Source organism: Podarcis raffonei, chromosome 2, assembly GCF_027172205.1.
Source record: "Podarcis raffonei isolate rPodRaf1 chromosome 2, rPodRaf1.pri, whole genome shotgun sequence".
NCBI classification, from domain to species: Eukaryota; Metazoa; Chordata; class Lepidosauria; order Squamata; family Lacertidae; genus Podarcis; species Podarcis raffonei.
Window position 1 is genome coordinate 109,802,170 of NC_070603.1, and position 12,210 is coordinate 109,814,379.

Consider the following 12,210-nt stretch of genomic DNA (forward strand, 5'->3'; position numbering starts at 1 on the left):
GGTTGGTACACTTATGAACATTAAACGTATATCTAAGACCTCAAAATTCCCATCACAGAATAAACACAATACCTGCTCACTGGAAGGGTGAGTTTGGAGTTTATGGTTGCCCAGTACCCAACCTTTGCTTTTGCTTCTCCCCCTACCCCACACCGCAGTCAGATATTGATGGAGGGGGGGCGGAATTAACGACCAGAGTCACGGATAAGGTCTTTGACTTTATTGACACATGGGTAGATGAGCAAACAGAAGGCAGCCAAGATCTATCCATCCAAACTGGATGTTCAAAATATTTTCAAGGACCAATTCTAAAACCACTAGGGAGTGTTTCACCCAGTGCCACCTGCCTAACTCACGGGGGACTGCTCTCCTCTTTCAGGTAGTCCTTGTAAATCCTCCTCATCCGCTGAATCTCCTTCTCCGGGGGCTGCTGCCAGTCATACCACTCATACCACGCTGTCTTGTTCTGCAGGGCTGGGGACGGAGGGGTCTTGGTGACAGCTGGATGCCGGTTGCTGTAGTCCTCGTGGAAAGTGACGAAGGGGACGCTAGAGGATAAAAGGCCTGAGGGAGGGAGTGGAGGAGTAAACATGTCAGAAAGACAGCTTCTTGCTAGCTCCAAAGAAGATGGACCGACGCCCCCTCCCACACCCACAGTATCTCCCTGTTGCTGGTCTGCAGAATGAATCTCCCACTGCTGATATAGAGTACGGGTGGGGCTGCATTATCCCACACACAGCCCTGCAGGCACCCCCCCTCCAGCTTCAACCCAACTCTCTTCTCCTTTGCTCAGCTTCATGCCACTCACCACTGTCCCGAGCCATCTGAATAGCTTTGGTCAGTTGCTGATACTTCTTCATACAGATACCTGCGAAGGAAGGAGGCAAACATTTCAAAGTGCAGCAGAGACTGCAGTCGTATGCAAATAAAAACTTGTTTGCACTTAGGGATGGAGAGTCTATCTGTTGGAACTCCGTTCGACCGAGCTACTCCTCCGGTCAAGTCTTCGGAATCTCCTCCGAAGGTGATTAACGACCTAAGCCTTTGAAGGGGCTTCAGGCACATTCCCATTCCGCAGAGTATACAAACAGCAGCAGCAGGACGAGAAATATATGCTACAGCACTACGTTTTATTTCTATCTACGCAGGACAGAAAAGAATATACTCTCTGTGAAGTCAGAGAACCAACTGGTACAAAGAAACAGGAAACCAGTAACATCAACATTCGTCTCCCGTAAGACTTCCAACCGTCTGGAATGTAAACAGAGTCTTGTGACTCCAAAAACTCCACAGTGGCATAACAGAAATCAAACACCTCTTATACCTTAGAACCCGGACTAGCCAACGTCTCTACTCATGGAGTCGATTCTCCAAATCAAATGGTCTGGTAGTGTACCTTTTCATGAATAATCATGAAGCTGATGTCACAAAAGAGCTGGGAAGTTATGGAGTTTGGGCAGGAGCAGGCCTTTCCACAGGAAAATGACAAGGCTCATGTACACCTTTTAAAATAGGTCAGGGTTCTAGGAAGCTGCCTTATTCCGAGTCAAACTACCTGACAGCCTAGCCAGTGCTGCCTCCTGTGATTGGCAGTGGCTGGCTTACCAGCAGGTTAGGCAGATCACCTGCTGCCTTATTTGCTTGTTTGTTAATGCCAGGGATTAATCCTGGGAACTTGTATTGCAAGGCATGTACCCTCCCACCCAACTACCATCCTTTCCCTAAAACCTGGCCACAAAGCATGACCAAGCCCAAGGAGGTCAGGTTGTGCAGCAAAACTATGCTTCTGGCCGACAGGCTACTCTGAGAGGCACCTAGAAAAATATTTTTTTAAAAAAACATAAAGAGCCCTGTTGGCTCAGACCAAAGCTCATTTACTCCAGCATCCTGTTTCCTCCAGCTTTTTCAGAAAGCCCACAAGCAGGTCTTGAAGCAAGTGGTGTATACAGTGGTACCTCGGGTTTTTGTTTTTTTAAATGATATTTATTCAAAATTTCATCAATACATAAACAAAAACAAGAAAAACAGAAAAATACAGCAAAAAAAAAACAACAAAAAAAAGAAAAATACAAATCTCAAATTTACAACTTTTCATTTGCTTATTTCTTGAACTTCCTCACATCTCCCTTTTTGTATTCTAGTTTAATTCATTATTCCAGCAAATTCTTCCCATGTTTCTCAATTTTAATTTAAATAATTAATCTTCACGATCTATCTTGTTTATTAATTCAACATAACCTTTCCCTCTTTTAACTTAATCTGTAATTCAATTTACCTTAATCTCTTTAACCTTATCTTATCTTAAAAATCTTAAAATTTCAAAGTTTACGTCATATTCATTCATATCTCCTTAAATCATTTCTACTAAAGCCAATTTAATTCCTTTCCGGCATATTTGGTGTTTCATTCATGTTACACTGATTCCAAAATTAACAAAAGAATTTTCCTTGATATCTCTAATTTTTATCCAACGTCCCTTCTTCCTGGTTTCGGGTCATGTCAGTCCTTTCAGTCCATTACTTCCAGTCCATCAATCTGGTGTTCTAATATCCGAGGCCCTTAAGTCTCTTCTAGGCCCCTTCTGCACGATTTCTTGTCCTTGTTTGCGCTTACACACTTCTTTGTCTGTTGTTGATTTCTTAGGGAGTGGGTCTCCGGAGGTTTCCATCCAGTAATAGTTTCCCTTTTCCTCTGTCAGACTGGCCCCTTCCCCCGAGTCCCACTCCCTGTCATCTTTGTAGTCCAAAGAATATTTCTCCAAAAGATAGTTATTCACCTGTTTCATAGTCCCTCTAGAGTTAAGAGCTTCATTTACTTCAAACCCATCCCAGCACTCTCCAAGTTCAATCTTCCAGTGCAGTAACTTTTGTTCCTGCAGGACTTTGAATCCCTCCTTTTGTGTTGTTTGAGGAATAATTACTGCCTCTTCCTTCTTCATCTGCCCTTGGAATTGTCTTGTCAAGCCAGTTTCTTGAATTGGTTGTTGTGTAACTTCTTTATCCTTATTCCCTGTTAAATCATATTCACTGGCGACAGCACTCATCAAATCCAATTTTTCATGCATCAAATTCATTTTGTCCTGCAGCTGCTGCAGCAGGGCATTTGTCATACCAAGGGCAGACACCAAACATTCCTTCCAACTCATTTCTGTTCAAGGTCAGACAGCAAATCCCACGATCCAAAAACTTGAAGCTGTAGATCCCAGGTAAACAGCAATAGCAAACTGACAGGCTCCCTCTAGGGAATACAATTTGTATCCCCTTTTTTTAAAAAAAAGTATCCAACAAAGAAAATTACTTTTGATTTCAAGTCCTTTTAATTTTCAAATACTTTGTATCTTTAAAATACAGAAATGCAGAAGGTAGCGTTGAAGTTAATTTGTTTCTCTTCTCTTTTTTTACCTATCTGTCAAAATACTCCACTTTCAATCAATGGACGTCACAAGCAATTTCTGTCCCGACACCCCGTCCCCAGGTTTGGGACGATGGAAACTTAGATTCCTTTACTCTCCTCCTGCAGGATTAGACAGTCAAATTCCCCCCCCCCCTTTTCTCCTGCTTTCCAAGGGGGTTTTATTGGTTGTAAATGCAGGAAATTTCCAACTTTAAAGCAGTTTTCCAGGCTATTAGGTTGCAAGGTCTTTGCTTCAATCTATATACAAAAAGCAGAAGGCAGACTTCCTGTTTAAACCTTCCCGCTTGTGCCTAATTCAAAAGTTTTGCAAATTTCTTGATCCAATTCTCCGTTTTTACTCACAGGTACTTGATTTAGAGTCTGAATGTCATCAGGAAAAAGTCAGCGCTCTCCGGCGATGGCTGCGCGGCTTCCCTCCATAGAAATAGCGCTCGGTTCGCAGCACCGCGCTGCTCACCCCACTTCACTCTGGAGCCCCAAAAAGGGGTTTCCTCGTGAGTAGGGGAGGCGCTCTTGGTGCTCTGCCAAACCCCACGTTCCCAGGCTTCTCTGCCTGGGATTTCTAGCGGGTCCCCGCCTTCGCCGCGGCGGGAAGACCCAATTTCCACGGAGCCCGTTCCTCCGATCGGAGGAACTCCGCCATTCGCCGTTGGCGCTGACTCGGAAGTGCAGTGGTACCTTGGGTTAAGAACTTAATTCGTTCCGGAGGTCTGTTCTTAACCTGAAGCACCACTTTAGCTAATGGAGCCTCCTGCTGCTGCTGCGCCGCCGCTGCACGACTTCTGTTCTCATCCTAAAACAAAGTTCTTAACCCGAGGTATTATTTGTGGGTTAGCAGAGTCTGTAACCTGAAGCGTATGTAACCCGAGGTACCACTGTACCGCCTTTCTTCCGATGATCTCAGGGTGGTTCACAACATAAAAATACAAAATAAGTACGTAAAATGCCTAATAAAATACCCCCCAGCACAATTAAAAGGTCTTAGAATGTTTATTCAGCCAAAGGCCTGGTTATAGAGAAACATTTTTGCCTGGCGCCTAAAGATATGTAGTGAAGGTGCCAGGCGAGGGCATTCCACAAACAAGGAGCCACTGCAGAAAAGGCCCATTTTTGTGTTGCCACCCTCCAGAACTCTTGTAGAGGGGGCACACAAAGAAAGGCCTCAGATGATGAGTGCAGGAACCAGTTGGTTAATATGTGGAGAAGATGGGAGAAAGCTAGAATTTTTCTAGTGCTGTCAACTATTTCAGTCCAGTCAAGTTTAGTCGCTCTGTGGTGTTTGGCCTAACAGGGCCAAAATTAATAATGATTACTGTTGCACTCAGAAGACCCAGGGTCAAATCCCAATTCAGGCACAAAGCTCCATGGATGGCCTTGGAGAGGGCGAAGACAACCATGAGTCTTTTGAAAGAAAGGTGCAATAAATAGGCAATGGACTAGGATCATGGCTAATGAAGCCTAATAGATATATATTCCATGTATTTGACTAACCCCTTTTTAAAGCCGTCTAAATTTGTGGTCATCTGGCTGCAGTGAATTCCCTAAAAAATATGTATTGCGTGGAACAGTTGTTTTTTTAGGGGGTCTGCCCTGAATCCACTGTTAACCAGTTTTAGTGAGTGACCACAAGTTCTAGTACAATGGGAAAGAATTTGGAGGCTGAGAAGAGCCTCTCTGGTATAGAGTTCTCACTTCCTTCCAGTGCCAGAAACCTCAACAAGGTAGACAACAACAGGGATGTAGAATTAAGTGGAATGGGGGGGTATGAAGGGCAAAGGGTGGCTTACCTGTATGTGTCGGGTGGTAGGCGATGCCTGTGTGGGGGCTGATGAACTGCTCCAGAAGCCTCACGTTCTGCAGGAATAATCAGACTTTACATGTTACAATTCAAAAAAGGGATCACGGGCACTAAAGCTATTTCTGCCAGTTCCCTATGAAGCTGCCTTATACTGTTAGTTAGACCATTGGTCCATCTTAAGCTCAGTCCTGTTGACACTGACTGGCAGCTGTTCCACAGGACATCAGATGGAATCTCCAGGTAGGGCCGGAAGGGATACAAGAATCAAACCAAGGACCTTCTAAATGCTAAGTAGATGCTTGACCACAGAGCTACATAGCTCTTCCATTTGGGGCCATGTGACATGCTGTGGTGGCGACGTGAGCCAGGGGCCTTCTCTGCAGCCACAGAGTGTCCTCTCTAGGGAAAGTCACCTCATTCCTCCCTTATTGGCTCTTAAGATGTCAAGGCAAGGAAGCTGGAGGGCCTTGAAGGTTGTACTTTTACCTCTCTTACCAGTCCCTGCTGTTCTGATTAACATGGCGACCAATCCCCCCCCCCGCCCCCTTTTCAAAATGTAGCAAATTTTTATACTATTTCTAAGAAGTCTTGTTCTCTGCTTTGGATACTTTCAGTTGAAAAGCAGGTTATTTCAATTCAGAAACAAATTTCGGTTCCTCTTACCCTATAATCCAAGAAGAGGTTTTGGTCTCTGCAGATAGGGCAGGGATTCCCACAGATGTGCTTTCCTCTCTGCAGGAACAAACGTATCAAATGAATGTCATTACATATATATATATATATATAAAGAGGTGCTGGTATTGATAAAAGTATCATTGGTTCCACCACAAAATGGATACTATAGGCAGCCCAAAAAGTAGTGACGGTATTGTCTCTACACACACACACACACACACACACACACACACACACACACACTCTCTCTCTCTCTCTCTCTCTCTCTGATGCAAAGTATCCATTTGGAACTTAGTTTTCCTGGCACACATCACAAAAAAGGGGGAAAGAAACACACTCACAATGCAAGTCTTCCGGGTCTTCTGTGGTGGAATCTGGCCCTTGTGATTGCGCCGGTAGCCGAACCAGACGGGATTGCTGCCATATCTTTCTATGTATTCTAAAGCGGGAGAGAGAGAAAACGATGCCAATCACAGCAGCATTTTGTCAAGGCTCTCCGAAAGGACAACACAGCAGAAGCTTTCATCCTCCTGAGCCCAACTATTACAGATTCAAGTACACATCCACTTCACACTGCATGCCCCAGAAGAAACAACAGGCTTACTGTCCTGTGAAGGAAAAGGTGATGGTAGTTTAAGAAACTTGGACTGCAGCTCTATCGACTTGTGGGCAAGCCCCACTAAGCCATGTAATTTACCCCAGAGAAAGTCATGCCTTCAACTGCACCGTTTGTCAAAATCACAGATGGTGGTTAAAGGAACGTTGGTGTTGTGATGAACCACAACCATTAAAAAAGAAAAATTATTTAACACACCCTCTCCGAGACTACAAGCCTCCCTTTGTCTCTTTCCATTTGAGCACAAGCCCATGCATGGCTTCTCAAATGTAGGTCCCACTGGGTTCAATAGATTTTATTCCCATCTTAGTGTGCAACTGTTCTCAGAGCCTCTCTGCAGATTTGTCTCACCCTATCCTCTAGCCGTTGTTTCTCCACTGTGTTCCTGCCAGTGATATCTGTTCCTCCAACTTGACCACCCCCAGTTGCCCCAAAGTTTCCTGCTCCTCCTCTTCCCTGCTGCCCCTTGTGTTTTGAACTCCCCATGTAGCACTTTCTTCCTTCAAAACCTCTCATGAAGATTTTTACTTAACTGCTTAGTTCTAACTCCCAAATCAACTGGAGCTTATGTAGCTGTTAAGCGCATTGACCTCCTCTTCATCCAGTACTGCCCTTGCCTCACTTTTTCTTGCCTTGACCCCATTACCTCCCTCTGCTGTTTAAATTTACACCCTAATCTCTCTCTCTCTCTCTCTCTCTCTCACTCACACACACACACACACACACACACACAGAGAGAGAGAGAGAGAGAGGAAACACTCTATAATGAACACTGATAAAGGACCCCTGACCATTAGGTCCAGTCGTGACGGACTCTGGGGTTGCTGCGCTCATCTCACTTTATTGGCCGAGGGAGCCAGCGTACAGCTTCCAGGTCATGTGGCCAGCATGACTAAGCCGCTTCTGGTGAACCAGAGCAGCACACGGAAACGCCGTTTACCTTCCCGCCGGAGCGGTACCTATTTATCTGCTTGCACTTTGACATGCTTTTGAACTGCTAGGTGGGCAGGAGCAGGGAGCGAACAACGGGAGCTCAACCCGTCGCGGGGATTTGAACCGCCAACCTTCTAATCGGCAAGTCCTAGGCTCTGTGGTTTAGACCACAGCACCACCTGCGTCCCAATGAACACTGATACTGCTATATAAATAAAACCAGCACAGAACTGCATCCTGGGAGTTCAGTGAGTTTTAAAATCTAGCAGTCACCCAATTGTTACTGCTATGTGCCCCAAGCAAACTTTATGGCTTTGCTAACCGTTCTTTACTGAGAATCTGGTAAATATTCATAGATGGCCAGAAGAAACTATTTAATACTGAATCAGGCCAATGGGTCATCTGGTGTCATATTGCCAACGGCTCTCTAGAGCTTCAGGTAGAGAATGTTCCAAGCCCAGCAAGTGAAGGTGCCAGTGACTGAACTTGACCAAGTGAGCTTAGTGCTCAACTGTAGCTGGAAGGAGGCAAACAAGATAGCCGCACGAACCCAAAGCAGAGAGCCAATGACTGCATGTTCCCATGATACAAGGGAAATCACACAGAGCAAGCATGCTGGTCCTGCTTTGGAACATGCCTGGAAAAAAATACTTCTGAGAACCATTTGTATGCTGTCCCACGGGAGAAAGGCATGGCACACTTATAAGAACTCCATGTACGTAATGGTGTATGTGGGGTTAAAAAAAAAAAGTAAAGTCTAGCACATGGATAGGCAAACTAAGGCCCAGGGGCCGGATCCGGCCCAATCGCCTTCTAAATCCGTCCTGCAGACAGTCTGGGAATCAGCGTGTTTTTACAAGAGTAGAATGTGTCCTTTTATTTAAAATGCACCTTTGGGTTCTTTGTGGGGCATAGGGATTCATTCATATTTATTTATTTTTCAAAATAAAGTCCGGCCCCCAAAGTCTGAGGGACAGTGGACAGGCCCCCTGCTGAAAGTTTGCTGACCCATGGTCTAGCACATTTCTGTAGGAGATTCTTCCAGCCCTGATAACCCTCTAGATGTTGCTGTTGTTTGTTTATAACTTGTTGGTCACGTAAGAAAATAGCCTCTAGGTGACTTATTAAAAGTTAAAACATGAAGGAATAGCACAAAATAACAATATATTACAGGAAAAACCACAAACACTATAAAACAAACCAGGCAATGGCAGAAAACTTTAGCAATATAGAACATTTGATCAACAAACAACAGAAGAATTAACCTAATCTGTCAGTGCATGGGAGAAGAGGACATTTTTACCTGATGCCAAAGAAATGTTAATGATGTTGCCAGGCAGACCACAAGAGGGAGAGCATTCCACAAGTGGGGAGCCACAGCTAAAAAGGCCCTTACCCTTGTCACCAACTCCAAACCGCCTTCAGGGCTGCAACGCCCATCAGCCCCAAACAGAGTGGCCAATGGTCACCTCCTGTATGTAACTGTACTGTTACATACAGGCAGAGGTCAACATTCTTGGCCATGGGAATTATCCCAGGAGTAGCCAATGTGGCGACTGCAGCGCCTGGAGACAGTCAGGTTGTGTATCTGCAGTAGTGACCAGAGGAGAAATAACCACTGGGATGAGTACAAAGAGAAGAAATGCCATGGTACACCTGCAGCAGCACAACCAGACACCTTCACCTGCCCCAGCTGCAACAAAACATGTCTCTCCAGTATCAGCCCCTAAAGCCACAGCAGGTGCTGTAACTCTCCAATGGTTTGACTTCACTCACAAAGGTGAACTCGTCCACTGTCTCCCTAGACAGACAGATGCCAACATGAGCCAATGTGGCATCCTCCAGATGTTGTGGACTACAATTCCCTAATCCACAGGCCATCCAGGCCAAGGCTGGTGGAAGTTGGAGTCCACAACATCTGGAAAGCACCACACTGACTAATACAGCATTATACACTTGCAGTCGCATGAATGTCATTGCAGTTCATGCCCTATTCTTCAACGACACACCACTCCTTTCACTTGCACTCACACACACACACACTGCTGCTGTCCTTATATTCCCCAGATACCTTCAGACTCAAAGTACTCCCACGGCTTCTCTTTAAAACGTGATTCTGTGTCAGAAGCCGCTTGCTCTGTGGGTTCAGCTTCGCCGGCCTCTGTGCTGTAAATACGGAAAGTTAATCGCTCGCGCTGCAGGACAGAAATGCTGGATACATTCTAAAGGGGAGAAGCAAAGCAAGGCATGTGTAAAAAGGCAGGTATCGATATGAATGGTGATAGTGGTTTGTTTGTTTTTAAAAAAGCAGAAACCCTGTATAGGGAAGGTTTTAATATTTGATGTTTTACAATTTGTTGAAAGTCACCCAGAGTAGCTGGGGCAACCCGGTCAGGTGGGTGGCATACAAATTAATAATAATATTACAGTAATTATTATTATTATTATTACATCACAGCAAGTTCAAAAAGCTATATTCCTCAATGAAGCGTTCAGAAATTAAGGGCTCCATTTGCCATCTCCACTGCCAATTCAGCACACAATAGAAGACAATAAAACTACCGTATTCTCATTCTTTCTTGAAACTATGCAAAATAAGTAGCAGTCATATTTTCACTTTTCCTATAGGGAAATTAAAATGCAGCCAATATGGGGGGTAAGGAATTCTGTGGTTATGATGGAATTCAAAGAATTCTGAGATCCTGGCTTCAGACAATATCCATTATGGGACAGCGAAGACACAGTTCTCCTGTCTGTTAACCATAGTTAAAAGAATGAAAGTGAGCTTGCACGCTCTCTCCTCCATCAAGCAGTGCAAACAATAGTTGAGCTGTACAAATCACCAAGTGTATCACACTTGTATGTGTGCAGCAATAGCTTGCACCTGTGTCCACTGTAATGTATGAACAAGCCTACTAGAAATAGCTATTGTTACACTTTAAAGAATTGGTATATTTTGCTTTCTCCCCCACCCTTCTCCTTTTTAGACTGAAAGCTTATGGGAGGGAATGTCTTGTTTTGATTGGCTGTAGGAAGGATGGGGGGGGGCTTTTCAGATGAAGAGCAGCAGGGTGAGCTTTCTCTGCGTAAATAAAATGAAGAAACATGGAGAGGCTAACATAGATTTAGCTTATTTATCCTCTAATAAATTTAATAAATAATTTGTCCTCTATTAAAGCTATATAAAAGAGACTAGAACTGGCTATGAATTTAGCAAGTAATTAAATCAGGCTGCAATTCTTACGCTGCCTTACTTGAGAGTAAGCCCCATTGACTTCAACAAGGCTTTCATTTGAGTAGGCATTGTTGTAAATAAAAAATTGCCCTTTTCCTTTATGGGGTATCCAAGAGCCCATATAGAGTCCTTACATAGGTTCCCTATTGGTAGGAGAAAATAACAGAGGCCAACCAGAGAATATTGAGAAGCAAAGCAGCTAGTAAGCCTAATGTTTATGGATCTGTTGCAACAGGGTGCTCCCCTCACACGCAGGAAAGGAGGACCCAGAAAAATGGTGTGCAAAGCCTTATAAAGACTTTTGAAATTCCCATCCTGTAAATCAAGACCATCCCCAGAAACATCATACATATATCACAGAAATTTTAATATTGTTTTTCTCCTGTTGTTGTTTATCTCCTGTCTAGAAGGTTACTTGATTGGATTTCCTGAGTAGCCTGGCCAGTCTTCTGTAATGATAAATACTTAGTTCCTGGCCATGTCACAGGCTCACACCTTATTCAAACACCCTTAAGACAGGATTTGTGAAGGAAAAGACAATGGGGAGGTTTTTCCACTTTGACCTTGCAGAGAAAACATTTGGTCAGTTTAGGAATCAAAACGGTTCCAGGTTGGCCTTCCTGTGCTGATCTATGTATGTGCTTGGTTGGTACAGTTATGAACATTACCATATATCCAAGACCATAAAATTCCTATTACAGCATAGATAGGATTGTGCTGTTTTGTCATTAACTGGCTCATGCTCTTAGCAAAGGATAAAGGTGCATTAACACACTAACATGCGGGCACCACCAATTACCGGTAATTAATTATATTCTGATATGGTACTTTAGATTATAATCTCTTCCGGACAGAGACCGGAACATTGTAAAGTAATAATCACAGCCTGTAATACAGAATTTACACCCATGCTTCCCAAGTCCAAAACCGCATTCCATTTCAGTTACAAAGCCGTAGTGGACATTTAATACAGAAACAGTAGTTTAAGATTTATTTTTTTCTGAATAGATAAATGGATGGTTTACAATGCCTACATAAACACAGCGATGTAACCATGGATACAGGCATCCCGCTTTCTGCAGCGGGAAGAAGAGGAAGAGCCCCGTCATTTAAAGCCCTAAAAACGCGCAAGGTTTCTTGTCAGGTAAAAGAAACAACGATGCAGAATTAGAGAAGGGCAAGTAAGGAGAAGGAAACAGAATTAGCCGAATTTAGTACGAGCACAAAGAGAAACCATTTTTGTTTCTGCGGAAGCCTCTAACCCCGCATAGTAAAATGAATACTTCCAGTTGTAGGCGAGGTCCCCGGTGAAACATAAAAGGCTCCTCACCTGCGCCCAGAGAGGCCTCCTAAGCACAGTGCGAGCCACCAAGCAGCCCAAGCTCCTGCTGAGCAGCATGGCACAACTGGAGGCCGCCATCTTGGAGTCCAGAGGTTTCCCTGCGCATGCGCCATAGCTCTCCTCCCTCAAGGTGACCTTGAACGTGGTGCCCTTGGGGCATCGACAGCTTTGGGCCCATAGTTAATTTTTTTTATTCC

The 12,210-nt window shown here is 44.2% G+C and overlaps 1 protein-coding gene across 1 annotated transcript; it reads right to left on the bottom strand.

The window, feature by feature from the left end:
- Positions 1–205: 205 nt before the first annotated feature.
- Positions 206–12,166, bottom strand: MRPS18B (mitochondrial ribosomal protein S18B). The gene is made up of 7 exons (XM_053378581.1): positions 12,002–12,166; positions 9,508–9,658; positions 6,229–6,326; positions 5,876–5,944; positions 5,202–5,268; positions 809–868; positions 206–564 (listed from the first exon to the last, which is right to left on the bottom strand). Exons 1-7 carry the CDS (start codon positions 12,089–12,091, stop codon positions 353–355), a joined length of 747 nt encoding a protein of 248 aa, XP_053234556.1. The 5' UTR covers positions 12,092–12,166; the 3' UTR covers positions 206–352.
- Positions 12,167–12,210: the final 44 nt, after the last annotated feature.